This window comes from Triticum aestivum, chromosome 6D (assembly GCF_018294505.1).
Source record: "Triticum aestivum cultivar Chinese Spring chromosome 6D, IWGSC CS RefSeq v2.1, whole genome shotgun sequence".
NCBI classification, from domain to species: Eukaryota; Viridiplantae; Streptophyta; class Magnoliopsida; order Poales; family Poaceae; genus Triticum; species Triticum aestivum.
In genome coordinates this window covers 148676368-148688895 of record NC_057811.1, presented here as the reverse complement: position 1 = coordinate 148688895, position 12528 = coordinate 148676368, and the positions used below count along the sequence as shown (strand labels likewise).

At 44.7% G+C, this 12528-nt stretch overlaps 1 protein-coding gene across 5 annotated transcripts; it reads right to left on the bottom strand.

Annotated features, from left to right (window-relative positions):
• Nucleotides 1-487: 487 nt before the first annotated feature.
• LOC123144202 (protein WVD2-like 7) lies at nt 488-5338 on the bottom strand. 5 transcript variants are annotated; one of them, XM_044563257.1, is made up of 10 exons: nt 5179-5338; nt 4432-4569; nt 2920-3645; nt 1937-2392; nt 1678-1736; nt 1460-1543; nt 1294-1372; nt 1094-1195; nt 859-914; nt 488-736 (listed from the first exon to the last, which is right to left on the bottom strand). In XM_044563257.1, exons 2-10 carry the CDS (start codon nt 4504-4506, stop codon nt 712-714), a joined length of 1662 nt encoding a protein of 553 aa, XP_044419192.1. In that variant the 5' UTR covers nt 4507-4569; nt 5179-5338; the 3' UTR covers nt 488-711. The 5 variants fall into 5 exon arrangements, with proteins under 5 accessions (XP_044419192.1, XP_044419190.1, XP_044419189.1 ...); XM_044563255.1 differs by having other exon boundaries at nt 4432-4573; nt 5184-5337; XM_044563254.1 differs by having other exon boundaries at nt 4432-4573; nt 5179-5335.
• Nucleotides 5339-12528: the final 7190 nt, after the last annotated feature.

Below are 12528 nucleotides of genomic sequence, written 5' to 3'. Positions count from 1 at the left end.
GTGCATATCTTTGTATAGCTTCTAGTTTTATTGTTCTTCTTCTTTGCTCTTTGTACCGAACCTTTTGTATATGTTTTTTAAAAAATCAATAAAAATACGCAACAGAGTCCTGCTGTTTCCCTCAACAACAAAAAAACTGTTTGGAAGTTTGGATGTTTGAATATTTGGAAGTTTGCAGTGATGAGTATGCAATGTGATAAGTAGTTTGGATCTTTTAGTATGTCTGTCCTAAAATAGGACAATTGCTGGAGAAGAACAATTTTCAGTGTCCTAAAAGTCACTTTTTGGTGCCCTAAATGTTACCCCAACAGCTAGTTGTTGGAGAAGCTCTCACAAACAGATGGAAAACCTACGATCAGCAGACACCACTGGAGACAGCTAGTTTGCGTTATGGCCGCAACTCCAACAGCGCCAAGCACAAATTAAACGCTAGTATTCCCACGTCTCGCTTTCACTCTCCAACCAGACAACAACAGGCAAACAATCGTGGCGAAACAGCGCTGCCTTCCATGTTCTTTCTTTGCTCTGGACTCGACACAAGAATTATATATCATGCCTCATGGTAGAATAGAGGTCACAAGCAGCAGCAAAACATCATGCCTAACATACAGCCTTAATACTATACCGAGGTTCAGAGAAGGCCCTTGGACAACAATACAACCAAGTAACCGTGCCAACTCGCGCATCTCAAACTGCTCGTCAAGTGGCGCGTCATCGCCATCGCGGCCTCTCCTGTCTGCACAGTTAACAAAGAAACATAATTGTTCCATGAACAATCAAGTGGCAGATTTTCAGCAATTCACATAAATTCTATCTGTGTAGTGATCAAGTCATAATAATACACACAAATGGGAATACCTTGGCTTGCTCTTACACGCCAGGTTGCTCCTTTTGCCATCACGCGACAAGATTACCTACACAAGATGTGTGCACGAACCAACCTTTTAGTAATTTTTTATAGTCACCGTTGAATTTTTATAGACACGATGAATTTATACGACAATCGCGATAGTAGGCAGAATAATAAAGCCTCTGCCGATCCCTGGCTAGTGGTTACTGGTTACCCCATGCACGCAAAAAGAAAAGAACAGACCTTTCTGTTTTGTTCGTTGCCGTTTACAGTAACTTCTGACAAAGCATTCCTTCCTCCAACAGAATGGGTTTCATATGTTGTGGACTTCTGCATCATTTCAGTCTACAACAGAACCACATTAGCAAGTGCTATGATTTGGAAGCGATTTCAGTCTATAACAATAATCCTACGAATCATCCCAGGGTACTGTTTGCTTTTACCTTAACCGCTGCGTTCCTCCCGTTCGAAATCCGGGGTGCCTTTGCAGCTTTGTAAGGTCGGATGCCGCTGCTGCTACTTCTGCACAAGAGAACGGAGCAATTTACATAAAAAGAAACAGATATTTCACACCAAATTTATAAATCATTCCACACTCCAGGAACAAACCTTGCACTTGTGGGTGCAGATATGTGCATAGATCCTCTAATCTGGCTACTTCCAACTGATGCCGCTGGTGTGCTCAGCTGCTTCCTGAAAATCAGTTCAAACAAGCACAGGGGTTTCAATAATATTCAAGATTTCCACAACATGTAGTCCTTATTGAAATCTCTAAAAAGACTTATATTTAGGAACGGAGGGAGTAGAAATGAAATCAAAATGAAGACCTTTTGTTCTGCGATCCATTGCTTGTACTGGTAAGACCTGCGCCTCTTTTCGATGCGACCTGCCAAGATTAATTAAGCTTATCAACTTTCCATAAACCATTAGAAGCGTTTAACTATTTGTTATACCGAACTTGCAAAAATATCTTCTGACGATTAGCAAAAGGAAAATTATGGTCCATATGTAGAAGCAACTGACCAAAGTTGCATTTGTGAATAAGTTCAAAGGATAAATCAACATTTGATTAGGGGCAAAAGCTACCTGAGCAGCCTGCAAGGGTTTTGCATTATTTTGAAGTGAATTGGGCATAACTGAGCTTCTAGTAGCCAGCTTCCCAGTATTGCTGCTGTTGCTAGAGGCAACATGAGAAACAGACAATCCCTTGTTGTAGAAATTTGTACGAGGAAGGGTAGCTGCAGGCTGTACTTCTTTCAAAAACTTGTGAGAAGCTTGTGTAGCTGATTTAGATGGTGCAATGACTCTATCAGTGTTCTGGCACAAAGCAGATCTGGAAGAAATGGCAGCTCTATCAGCATTTTGATACGGAGAAGATCTAGAAGAGGCAGCAGCTTTCTCAGCACTCATCCTATCAGATAAAGCACGCAATTTCATCTCAACCCTCTTGTGGAAAGGATCCTTTAAGCCTTCAGAGTTCATGTTTTCTGAGTTTCTTCTTAAATGTACTCTCGGAATTTGGATAAGACAACTTGATGGGTCCTGAAATAGTAAACATGGGCATATGAGATAAATGACATTAACTTTTGCATCATATATATAAAATAATCAAGAAAGGAAGAAACCAACAATGGAAGTTTTCTTTAGTACTATCCTGGAAAGTGATCTAGCTAGTACTATCCTGGAAAGTGATTTGGCTCATTCACACATGTAAGTCATATAATATTATTATGGAATTTCCCTTCCAAACTGCTTGGAATCTCATACAAAGCCAAAACTCACACCAACCATGTAATTGCAGCAAATTGATCATCCCAATATATGGGTGAATGCTTCTGTATATCAAATGTAAACCAATGTCCAAAATAAAACTCTTGTACTTTTGCGATGAACTTTCTATACTACAACATTCTAGTATTGATTATCTAGAATTTACTTGCCGCTAAAGCAGGAACCAACTGCAAAAACTAGCTCTTTTCTGTTATATCTTGTCAGTCACCCCCCCCCCCCCCCCCTCCCCCCTTGCTGAAAAGTAGATCCTTCACTACATAAACAGTAAATATCAATACCTTGGCCCCCTTTGTCAACCCGTTAATGACAGCTGCCGCTATGCTCTTTCTTGGCTCCTGTTTCTTAACACCAGCTTTCAAACTTGCTATAGGCAAGCTAATTCTCGACGCAGCAACATTACTTTCACCATAATCAGTTGAAACCACATGCTTTGGTGCAAGAACCTTTCTCTCCACGGTTTCCTGGTTGAGACCATGTTTACTACTCGTGCGCGTAGCGCACCGAAACTCACCATCAACATGTTGATTTTGAGCAGTACTAGATGCCTCCTCATCTTGAATACCTTGCGACCCTGTTATCCGAGAAAACAGAGGATTGAATGTCAAGTATCCTAGCCCATGGGGTTCATAGCGTTTATTCTCATCCGATGAGCTCACTCCAGTAGATGGTTGACAACTGGAGCTTGGAGCAGTATCCACAGGATCTTCGGGAACAACTGCATGTGAATTATCTTCCTGCATGCTATGGTCCAGAGTGTCGCCATCACTCCTTTCTTCCAATGTGGCTTCGGTGAGAAGTTTAGCTTTCTGAGCCTTCCTCTTGTAATATTCTTCAAAAAATGCCTTCTTCTGTGCAACTAAACCAGGCAGTGTGAGTTTGCTTATCTCCTCCTGACGTCTGTTGTGTTCAAATACTGATCTGTTCTCCCATGACAAAGACTCTTCTGCAAATCTACCAAATGATACCGAACCATGATCAAGTACCATTTTCTGAACTGAATCGTCCTGGACAGTAGACATAAAGAGAAATTAGAGACTCACGAACTTCAATTTATTAGAAATTTAGAACAACAGAAAAAACAATAACTAACTAACATATACAGAGTGGTAGCTACAAAACTCTGGATATAACTAATACGGCCTCTTTGATTCGCAGGATTTGAAAATGTAGGAATAGGGAAAACTCAAGAATATGATAGGATTGTGAAAGACACAGGGATCTGCAAAATTGGGTGTTTGATTCGATTGAATAGGAAAAACACAGGAATCCTACAAAGCATGGTCAAATTAAGGTTAAAACATATGCAAATGTAAGATAAAGTTAATATAATGCTACTTATAGCTTTTGCCTTGTTTGTGCATAGGAATGTAAAAAAAGAGGTTTTAGTGGATGGTAAAATTCCTTTTATTTTTCCTATGAAACTCAATACAAAGGAAAAATACCTCCCCTTTTCTTATGGTCCATTCCTTCGAATCAAATGGACAAATAGTGTCTCCCCATAAGAAATTTTCCTATTCCTATGTCATAAGAATATTTGACCTTTTGCATCAGCAGTGAATAAAAACAAAATTACTAACCGCCATCTAGCCTCCTCGAAACGCAACAAGAAACTACAGAAACAAGATTCAGGCAGCATCAACTATGTCATACAATGTTGACATCTCAAATAGGAGTATTTCCCAACAGCACTACGATATCAAGGAGCTATTAAACTATCGAGATTTAAGTTGATAATTCAGGTACGCAACCAAAGGTGAAGCGACAAATGATTTCGAAGCAGAGGATACTACCTGTGTGCAGAGGTCGTTGTAGGGCGAATCTGAGTGCGTCCATCCACTGAACGGCTGCCCAACTTCAGCAGCCATTGTGCCTGCGTGCTTGTTATCAACTAACCAACCTTGGCAGAAAATTTCTTATACTGCTCCGATCTACCTGCGGCAATAGATACACCAAAAGTCACACTGTCAAAATCTGCCTCCTGGAGAGGAGTTAATAAAAAGAAAACAAGAAGGGATTGCGGTGTTTTCAGCCAAAAAAGGAAAAGAAGAATGGCGGCCATATACTTTTAGAAGCAAACGCAAAACCAGCAAAGACAGACGGTGGAAAGTTTGGAGGAACAAAATCAAACCCCCAAAACAAAATCCCCGCCGAATCTTCGCTGCCTGGCAGAGGAGGATTCCGCAGCGAAACCCGGAAATTCTGGCACAGCTGATCCCACGAATTGAGACCCGGATTGTTTCTTGGGTACAATTATTTGGAACGGGGTAAACAAAAAACTGCGATTTCTTGGATGAGAACTGGGAACGGGAACTCCAAGCTCGTCTCCACCTGAAAATACTAGCACCACAGCGGCATGGCACGGACTAGAACGGAAAAAAGGGTCCCCAAATCTAACCGCGGTACGGCGACCGCACCAAGCGAAGCCATCAAGAACCGGAGCGTACCAGAGAAGGGACGTAATGAAATCGGAAACCCGCCGGGTACAACAGCCACCCTCTAACGGCAGGAGATCGAGAAGGCAGACGCTGAGTCCTCACCTCACCTGGCCGCCGATCCGTGCTCCTCCGTCGCGGGGAGAGGAGAGGGGGAGGGGAGGGGGATGTTTAGGGCGGCGGCAGTGGCGAATCGGAACGAGAGAGCGCTAACGGCTGGAAAGGGGGGAGTAAATATGAAGGAGGGAATGGAGTTGAAATCGGGTCGAGTAACGTTCGAATGAAAGCAGAGGTCGTGGCTTCGGGCTCGCCCGCTCGCACGGAATTCGACGCGAGCAATCGCACAGGGCAAGCTGCTATGGGCCAGGCCTTTAAAAAAACAATTAGGGGCAGGCCTATTTTCCAATGCGAGCGCACCTGATTTTCTTTCGGGTTCGTCTGTTTTCTGTTTTTTTTTCTTTCTAGTTCTATGGTTTTAGTTGGGTTTGTTTCCTCTGGTTTTCCTTTTAGCGTGGGCTAGTGGTAAGTCGAGTGAATTTTGGGAAGCGCGAGGCTGAAGGCGGGCGGGGGGGGGGGGGGGGGGGGGGTAGGGTTGGCCGGGTGGAGGCGGTCAAGGCGGTGGGGGGAGAGCGGGCCGGTCACGGGAGCGCCACCAGCCATGGATGGTGGGGGTTGATAGTTAGGGTTGGGCTGGGAGACGGTACGAGAGGAAGAATATGATAGTCACGGCGTGATCCTGGCCATTGGATAAACCTCTGACGGCAAAAATATATTGACTTGCAGAAAAAATTTAGTTGACTTACACATAGTCGTCTCTTTGTTTCTTTCCTTTCTGTTGTTCATTTTCTATTATTTTTCTGTATTTCTACTTTTTTAGTTCGTGAACTTTAAAGAAATCAATTTTAAATTTCATGAGTACTTTTTAAATACATGAACATTTTTTAAAATCTATGAACATTTATACACGAACATTCTTATATTCATTAATATTTTTTAAATTCATGAAAAAAATATTTTTACAATTTACATAATTTAGATCTATTAAAAAAACTCATGTAGATGAAAAACCAACTAAAAACTGTAAAAAGGCAAAGGAAGAAAAATTGGATGCATCCTCAACCTGGGGCTCCACTTGTCGCCTCTGTGGCTTCGGAAAATTTAAAATGCTTCTTGTGCTTTTCCCGAAGGCCCACCTTGGTGTGTATTGTTTTGCTCCCGAGTCACAAAATTCTTGGTCGGGTGGTTGTTTTCTTTTAAGAGTTCACATGACTCTAACGTCAATTTACTACTCCCTCAGATCTAAACTAGTTGGCGCAACCTTTAATTCAGATTGGAGGGAGTATATTATTTGAAAAAAACTTCAAATTACTACTTAAGAACGTCGAAATGCCACAATATTTTTGTCCGAAAACCACAATGTTCGTGTATGTTGTGGGAATTGCACGTAATATTGCTCTCGTGCATAGGCATGTATATATAATGTACAAATGTGGGCCACAAACCTCAACTATACAAAGAATTAGGAGACGGGCCCAATACACATATGCACATAACACATATACTCAACACCCCCCGCAGTCAAAGCGGCACCGCGGCTGACGCAAAGACTGGACCGGAACTCCTCAAATGACGACGTAGGCAAGCCCTTGGTCATGATATCTGCAAATTGTTGGGAAGTAGGAACGTGTAAAACACGAATATGGCCAAGGGCCACCTGTTCCCGAATAAAATGAATATCCAACTCAATATGCTTGGTCCGTCGATGATGCACCGGGTTAGCGGAGAGGTAGACCGCCGAGACGTTGTCGCAGTAGACCATCGTGGCACGGTCAACAGGGCAAGAGAGCTCCTGAAGCAACTGGCGAAGCCACGAACACTCGGCGACGGCGTTGGCCACCGCACGATACTCAGCCTCAGCACTGGAACGAGAGACCGAAGGCTGCCGCTTGGACGACCACGAGATAAGTGAGGGTCCAAGGTAGACACAATAGCCCGAGGTGGAGCGACGAGTGTCAGGGCAGCCCGCCCAGTCTGCATCAGAGTAGGCGGTGAGGGGGGTGTCGGCGGAGGCGTGAAGCGTGACACCAAGATCCATAGTGCCACAGACATAGCGGAGAATCCGCTTGACGGCAGCCCAGTGAACGTCTCGGGGGGCATGCATATGGAGACACCTGCTGCACGGCATACTGGATCTCCGATCGAGTCAGAGTGAGGTGCTGAAGAGCACCAACGATAGACCGATAGAAAGCAGCATCCGAAGCAGCAGAACCATCCGTGGTAGAAAGCTTGGCCTTCGTATCAATAGGCGTGGCAGCGGGCTTGCAGTTAAGCATGCCGGCGCGCTCCAGGAGCTCATGAGCGTACTTCTGCTGATGAAGGAAGAAGCCATCCGGACGGCGCACCACCTCGACACCGAGGAAGTAGTGCAAAGGACCCAAGTCCTTGATGGCGAACTCAGCGCGAAGACGAGCCGTGAGCTGACTGAGGAGACCAGTCGTACATGCCATCAGGATGATGTCGTTGACATAGAGCAGCAAGTAGGCCGTGTCAGAGCCCTGATGATAGACGAAGAGTGAGGCGTCCGAGCGGGTAGAGCGGAACCCAAGCTGGTGAAGAAACGCCGCGATGCGCTGGTACCAAGCGCGCGGAGCCTGCTTGAGGCCGTACAAGGACCGCGAGAGCAGGCAGACATGGTTGGGAAGCACCGGGTCAACAAACCCGATGGGCTGCTGGCAGAAGACCTGCTCCTCGAGGTGTCCATGGAGGAAGGCGTTTCCATATGGTGCACCGGCCAAGCACGGGAGACCGCGAGGTGAAGAACCGTGCGTATCATGCCGGGCTTGACGACCGGAGCGAAGGTGTCGGTGAAGTCGATACCAGCACGTTGTCGGAAGCCACGAACTACCCAGCGCGCTTTATAGCGATCAAGGGTACCATCAGGACGGAGCTTGTGTTTGAAGACCCACTTCCCGGTAATCACATTTGCGTGCCGGGGACGGGGAACAAGCTGCCATGTCCGGTTGCGCAACAGGGCGTCAATCTCCTCTTGCATTGTAGCCATCCAGGGCGGGTTACGAAGAGCGGCTCGAGCGGAGGACAGCAACGGCGACGGCTCAGAGGTGAACGCCGCATGGACGTAGTCATCCGCGGCGTAGCGCGAGCTCGGGCGAAAAACGCCTGTACGGGCGCGGGTGACCGGACCGGCTGCGGGCGTCGGGGGGCCGCGGGCGCCGACGTGGGGGGGGCGCCAACGTCGGGGGCGCCGGGGGCGCCAGCGCCACGGCTGTAGGAGGCGCCACATGCGGGGGGCGCGCCTCGAAGAAAGGGGTGGCCCAAGGGAGGCGCGTGAGCGCCCTGGGTGAGGCGTCAAGGAGCCCGCATCACTGGTGGCGGGAGGAACAGCCGGGGGTACCTGCTGAAACGGAAACACATGCTCATCAAAGTAAACGTGCCGGGAAGTGAACACACGGTGGGGGACGGGATCGTAGCACTGATATCCCTTGGAGTTAGAGGGGTAGCCGATGAAGATGCAAGCGACAGAACGAGGTGCGAGTTTGTGAGGAGCGGAGTCGGCAGTGCTAGGATAGCAAAGGCACCCGAAAATACGCAAGCCATCATAAGATTGGGGCGTACCGAAGAGAAGATGGTGAGGTGCATACTTCCACCGTGGGCAGCAGGGGCGGAGGTTAAGGAGAAGTGAAGCAGTAGCGAGTGCATCCGGCTAGAAACGGGGTGGCACATTAGCATGGAACAGGAGCGTGCGAACACAGTCATTCAGAGTGCGAAGGACGCGTTCGGCTCGACCGTTCTGATGTGAAGTATACGGGCATGTGAGACGAAAGACCGTGCCGTGGTGCGACAGAAAAGTGCGGAAAACAAGGTTGTCGAACTCTTTTCCATTGTCAGTCTGGAGAGCAAGGATGGGACGCCCAAACTGCGTGCTAACATAGGAGTAAAAAGCGTCAAAGTGGAGAGTGCATCCGACTTTGGTCGTAAAGGAAACGTCCACACATAGTGAGAATAATCATCAAGGATAACCAGATAATATAAATAGCCCGAATTACTAGGAACCGGAGAGGTCCACACATCGCTATGAATCAACTAATAAGGAAAAGAAGCTATGGTGGTGGAGTTATTAAACGGGAGGCGAACATGTTTGCCACACGACAGGCATGACAGGTGTGATCCCCTATCTTATTACAACTGAAACTGAAACTCCTAAGAATATGACGAAGTGTGATGGGGTTGGGACGACCCAAACGAGCGTGCCAGAGGTCGACGCCGACGGAGAGAGCAACCGGTGCGGTGGTGGAGGTGGACGGCTGATACGTCTCCAACGTATCTATAATTTTTGATTGTTTCATGATATTATATTATCTGTTTTGGATGTTTATGGGCTTTATTATACACTTCTATATTATTTTTGGGACTAACCTATTAACCCAGAGCCCAGTGCCAGTTTCTGCTTTTTGCCTTGTTTCAGTGTTTCGCAGAAAAGGAATATCAAACGGAGTCCAAACGGAATGAAACCTTCGGGAGAGTTATTTTTGGAACGGAAGCAATCCAGAAGACTTGGAGTGTACGTAAGGGAAGCAACAAGGAAGGCACGAGGCAGGGGGCGCGCCCACCCCCCTGGGTGCGCCCTCCACCCTCGTGGGCCCCTTGTAGCTCCCCTGACCGACTTCTTTCGCCTATATATGTCCATATACCCTAAAAACATCGGGGAATAGAATAGATCGGGAGTTCCGCCGCCGCAAGCCTCTGTAGCCACCAAAAACCAATCGGGACCCTGTTCCGGTACCCTGCTGGAGGGGGGATCCCTCATCGGTGGCCATCTTCATCATCCCGGCGCTCTCCATGACGAGGAGGGAGTAGTTCACCCTCGGGGCCGAGGGTATGTACCAGTAGCTATGTGTTTGATCTCTCTCTCTCTCTCTCGTATTCTTGAGGTGATACGATCTTGATGTATCGCGAGCTTTGCTATTATAGTTGGATCTTATGACGTTTCTCCCCCTCTACTCTCTTGTAATGGATTGAGTTTTCCCTTTGAAGTTATCTTATCGGATTGAGTCTTTAAGGATTTGAGAACACTTGATGTATGTCTTGCATGTGCGTATCTGTGGTGACAATGGGATATCACGTGATTCACTTGATGTATGTTTTGGTGATCAACTTGCGGGTTCCGCCCATGAACCTATGCATAGGGGTTGGCACACGTCTTCGTCTTGACTCTCCGGTAGAAACTTTGGGGCACTCTTTGAAGTTCTTTGTGTTGGTTGAATAGATGAATCTGAGATTGTGTGATGCATATCGTATAATCATACCCACGGATACTTGAGGTGACATTGGAGTATCTAGGTGACATTAGGGTTTTGGTTGATTTGTGTCTTAAGGTGTTATTCTAGTACGAACTCTATGATAGATCGAACGGAAAGAATAGCTTCGTGTTATTTTACTACGGACTCTTGAATAGATCGATCAGAAAGGATAACTTTGAGGTGGTTTCATACCCTGCCATAATCTCTTCGCCTGTTCTCCGCTATTAGTGACTTTGGAGTGACTCTTTGTTGCATGTTGAGGGATAGTTATATGATCCAATTATGTTATTATTGTTGAGAGAACTTGCATTAGTGAAAGTATGAATCCTAGGCCTTGTTTCAATGCATTGCAATACCATTTTCGCTCACTTTTATCAATAGTTACCTTGCTGTTTTTATATTTTCAGATTACAAAAACCTTTATCTACCATCCATATTGCACTTGTATCACCATCTCTTCGCCGAACTAGTGCACCTATACAATTTACCATTGTATTGGGTGTGTTGGGGACACAAGAGACTCTTTGCTATTTGGTTGCAGGGTTGCTTGAGAGAGACCATATTCATCCTACGCCTCCCACGGATTGATAAACCTTAGGTCATCCACTTGAGGGAAATTTGCTACTGTTCTACAAACCTCTGCACTTGGAGGCCCAACAACGTCTACAAGAAGAAGGTTGTGTAGTAGACATCAAGCTCTTTTCTGGCGCCGTTGCCGGGGAGGTGACTGCTTGAAGGTATATCTTTAGATGTTGCAATCGAATCTTTTAGTTTCTTGTTTTATCACTAGTTTAGTTTATAAAAGAAAACTACAAAAAAATGGAATTGAGTTTGCCTCATACGCTTTATCTTTTTAATATCTTTCGTGAGTATGATGGGAAGGAAAATTGTGCTCAAGTACTAGAAGAAGAATTACATAGAATGCTTGGCATAAAATATGTGAATGATGAGCATGATTGCAATGTTGTTAGTATGAATTCTTTGAATACCCATGATGCTAATGATATGCAAAGCCACAAGCTTGGGGAAGCTATGTTTGATGAAGATGATATTTTTTGTCCCCCAAGCTTTGATGAGCAAATTTACTATGATGAAAGCATGCCTCCTATCTATGATGATTATTGTGATGACACGTATGCTTTAAAGAATAATGATAACCATGAAACTTGTCATCTTAATGTTCAATCACATGATAGTTATTTTGTTGAGTTTGCTCCCACTACTATTCTGAATGAGAAGAATTTTGCTTATGTGGAGAGTAATAAAAATTCTATGCTTGTAGATCATGAAAAGAATGCTCTAGGTACTGGTTATATTGTTGAATTCATTCATGATGCTACTGAAAATTATTATGAGGGAGGAATATATGCTTGTAGGAATTGCAATAATATGAAGTTTCCTCTCTATGTGCTTAAAGTTTTAAAGTTATGCTTGTTTTGCCTTCCTATGCAAGTTGATTTTTGTTCCCATAAGTTGTTTGCTCACAAAATTCCTATGCATAGGAAGTGGGTTAGACTTAAATGTGCTAGTCATATTCTTCATGATGCTCTCTTTATGTTTCAATTCTTATCTTTTATGTGAGCATCATTGAAATCATCATGCCTAGCTAGGGGCGTTAAACGTTAGCGCTTGTTGGGAGACAACCCAATTTTATTTTACTTTCTTGCTTTTTGGTTATGTTTAGTAATAAATAATCCATCTAGCTTCTGGTTAGATGTGGTTTTGTGTTTTAATTAGTCTTTGTGCCAAGTAAGACCTATGGGATCTTCTTGGATGATAGTTATTTGATCTTGCTGAAAATTCCAGAAACTTTCTATTCACGAAAACAATTGTTTAAAATCACCAGAACGTGATAAAATACTGATTCTAACTGCAGAAGATCAATAATCAAATTATCTAGGTCGTCCTATTTTGGTAGAATTTTTTGAGTTCCAGAAGTTTGCGTTAGTTACAGATTACTACAGACTGTTCTGTTTTTGACAGATTCTGTTTTTCGTGTGTTGTTTGCTTATTTTGATGAATCTATGGCTAGTAAAATAGTTTATAAACTATAGAGAAGTTGGAATACAGTAGATTTAACACCAATACAAATAAAGAATGAGTTCATTACAGTACCTTGAAGTGGTGTTTTGTTTCT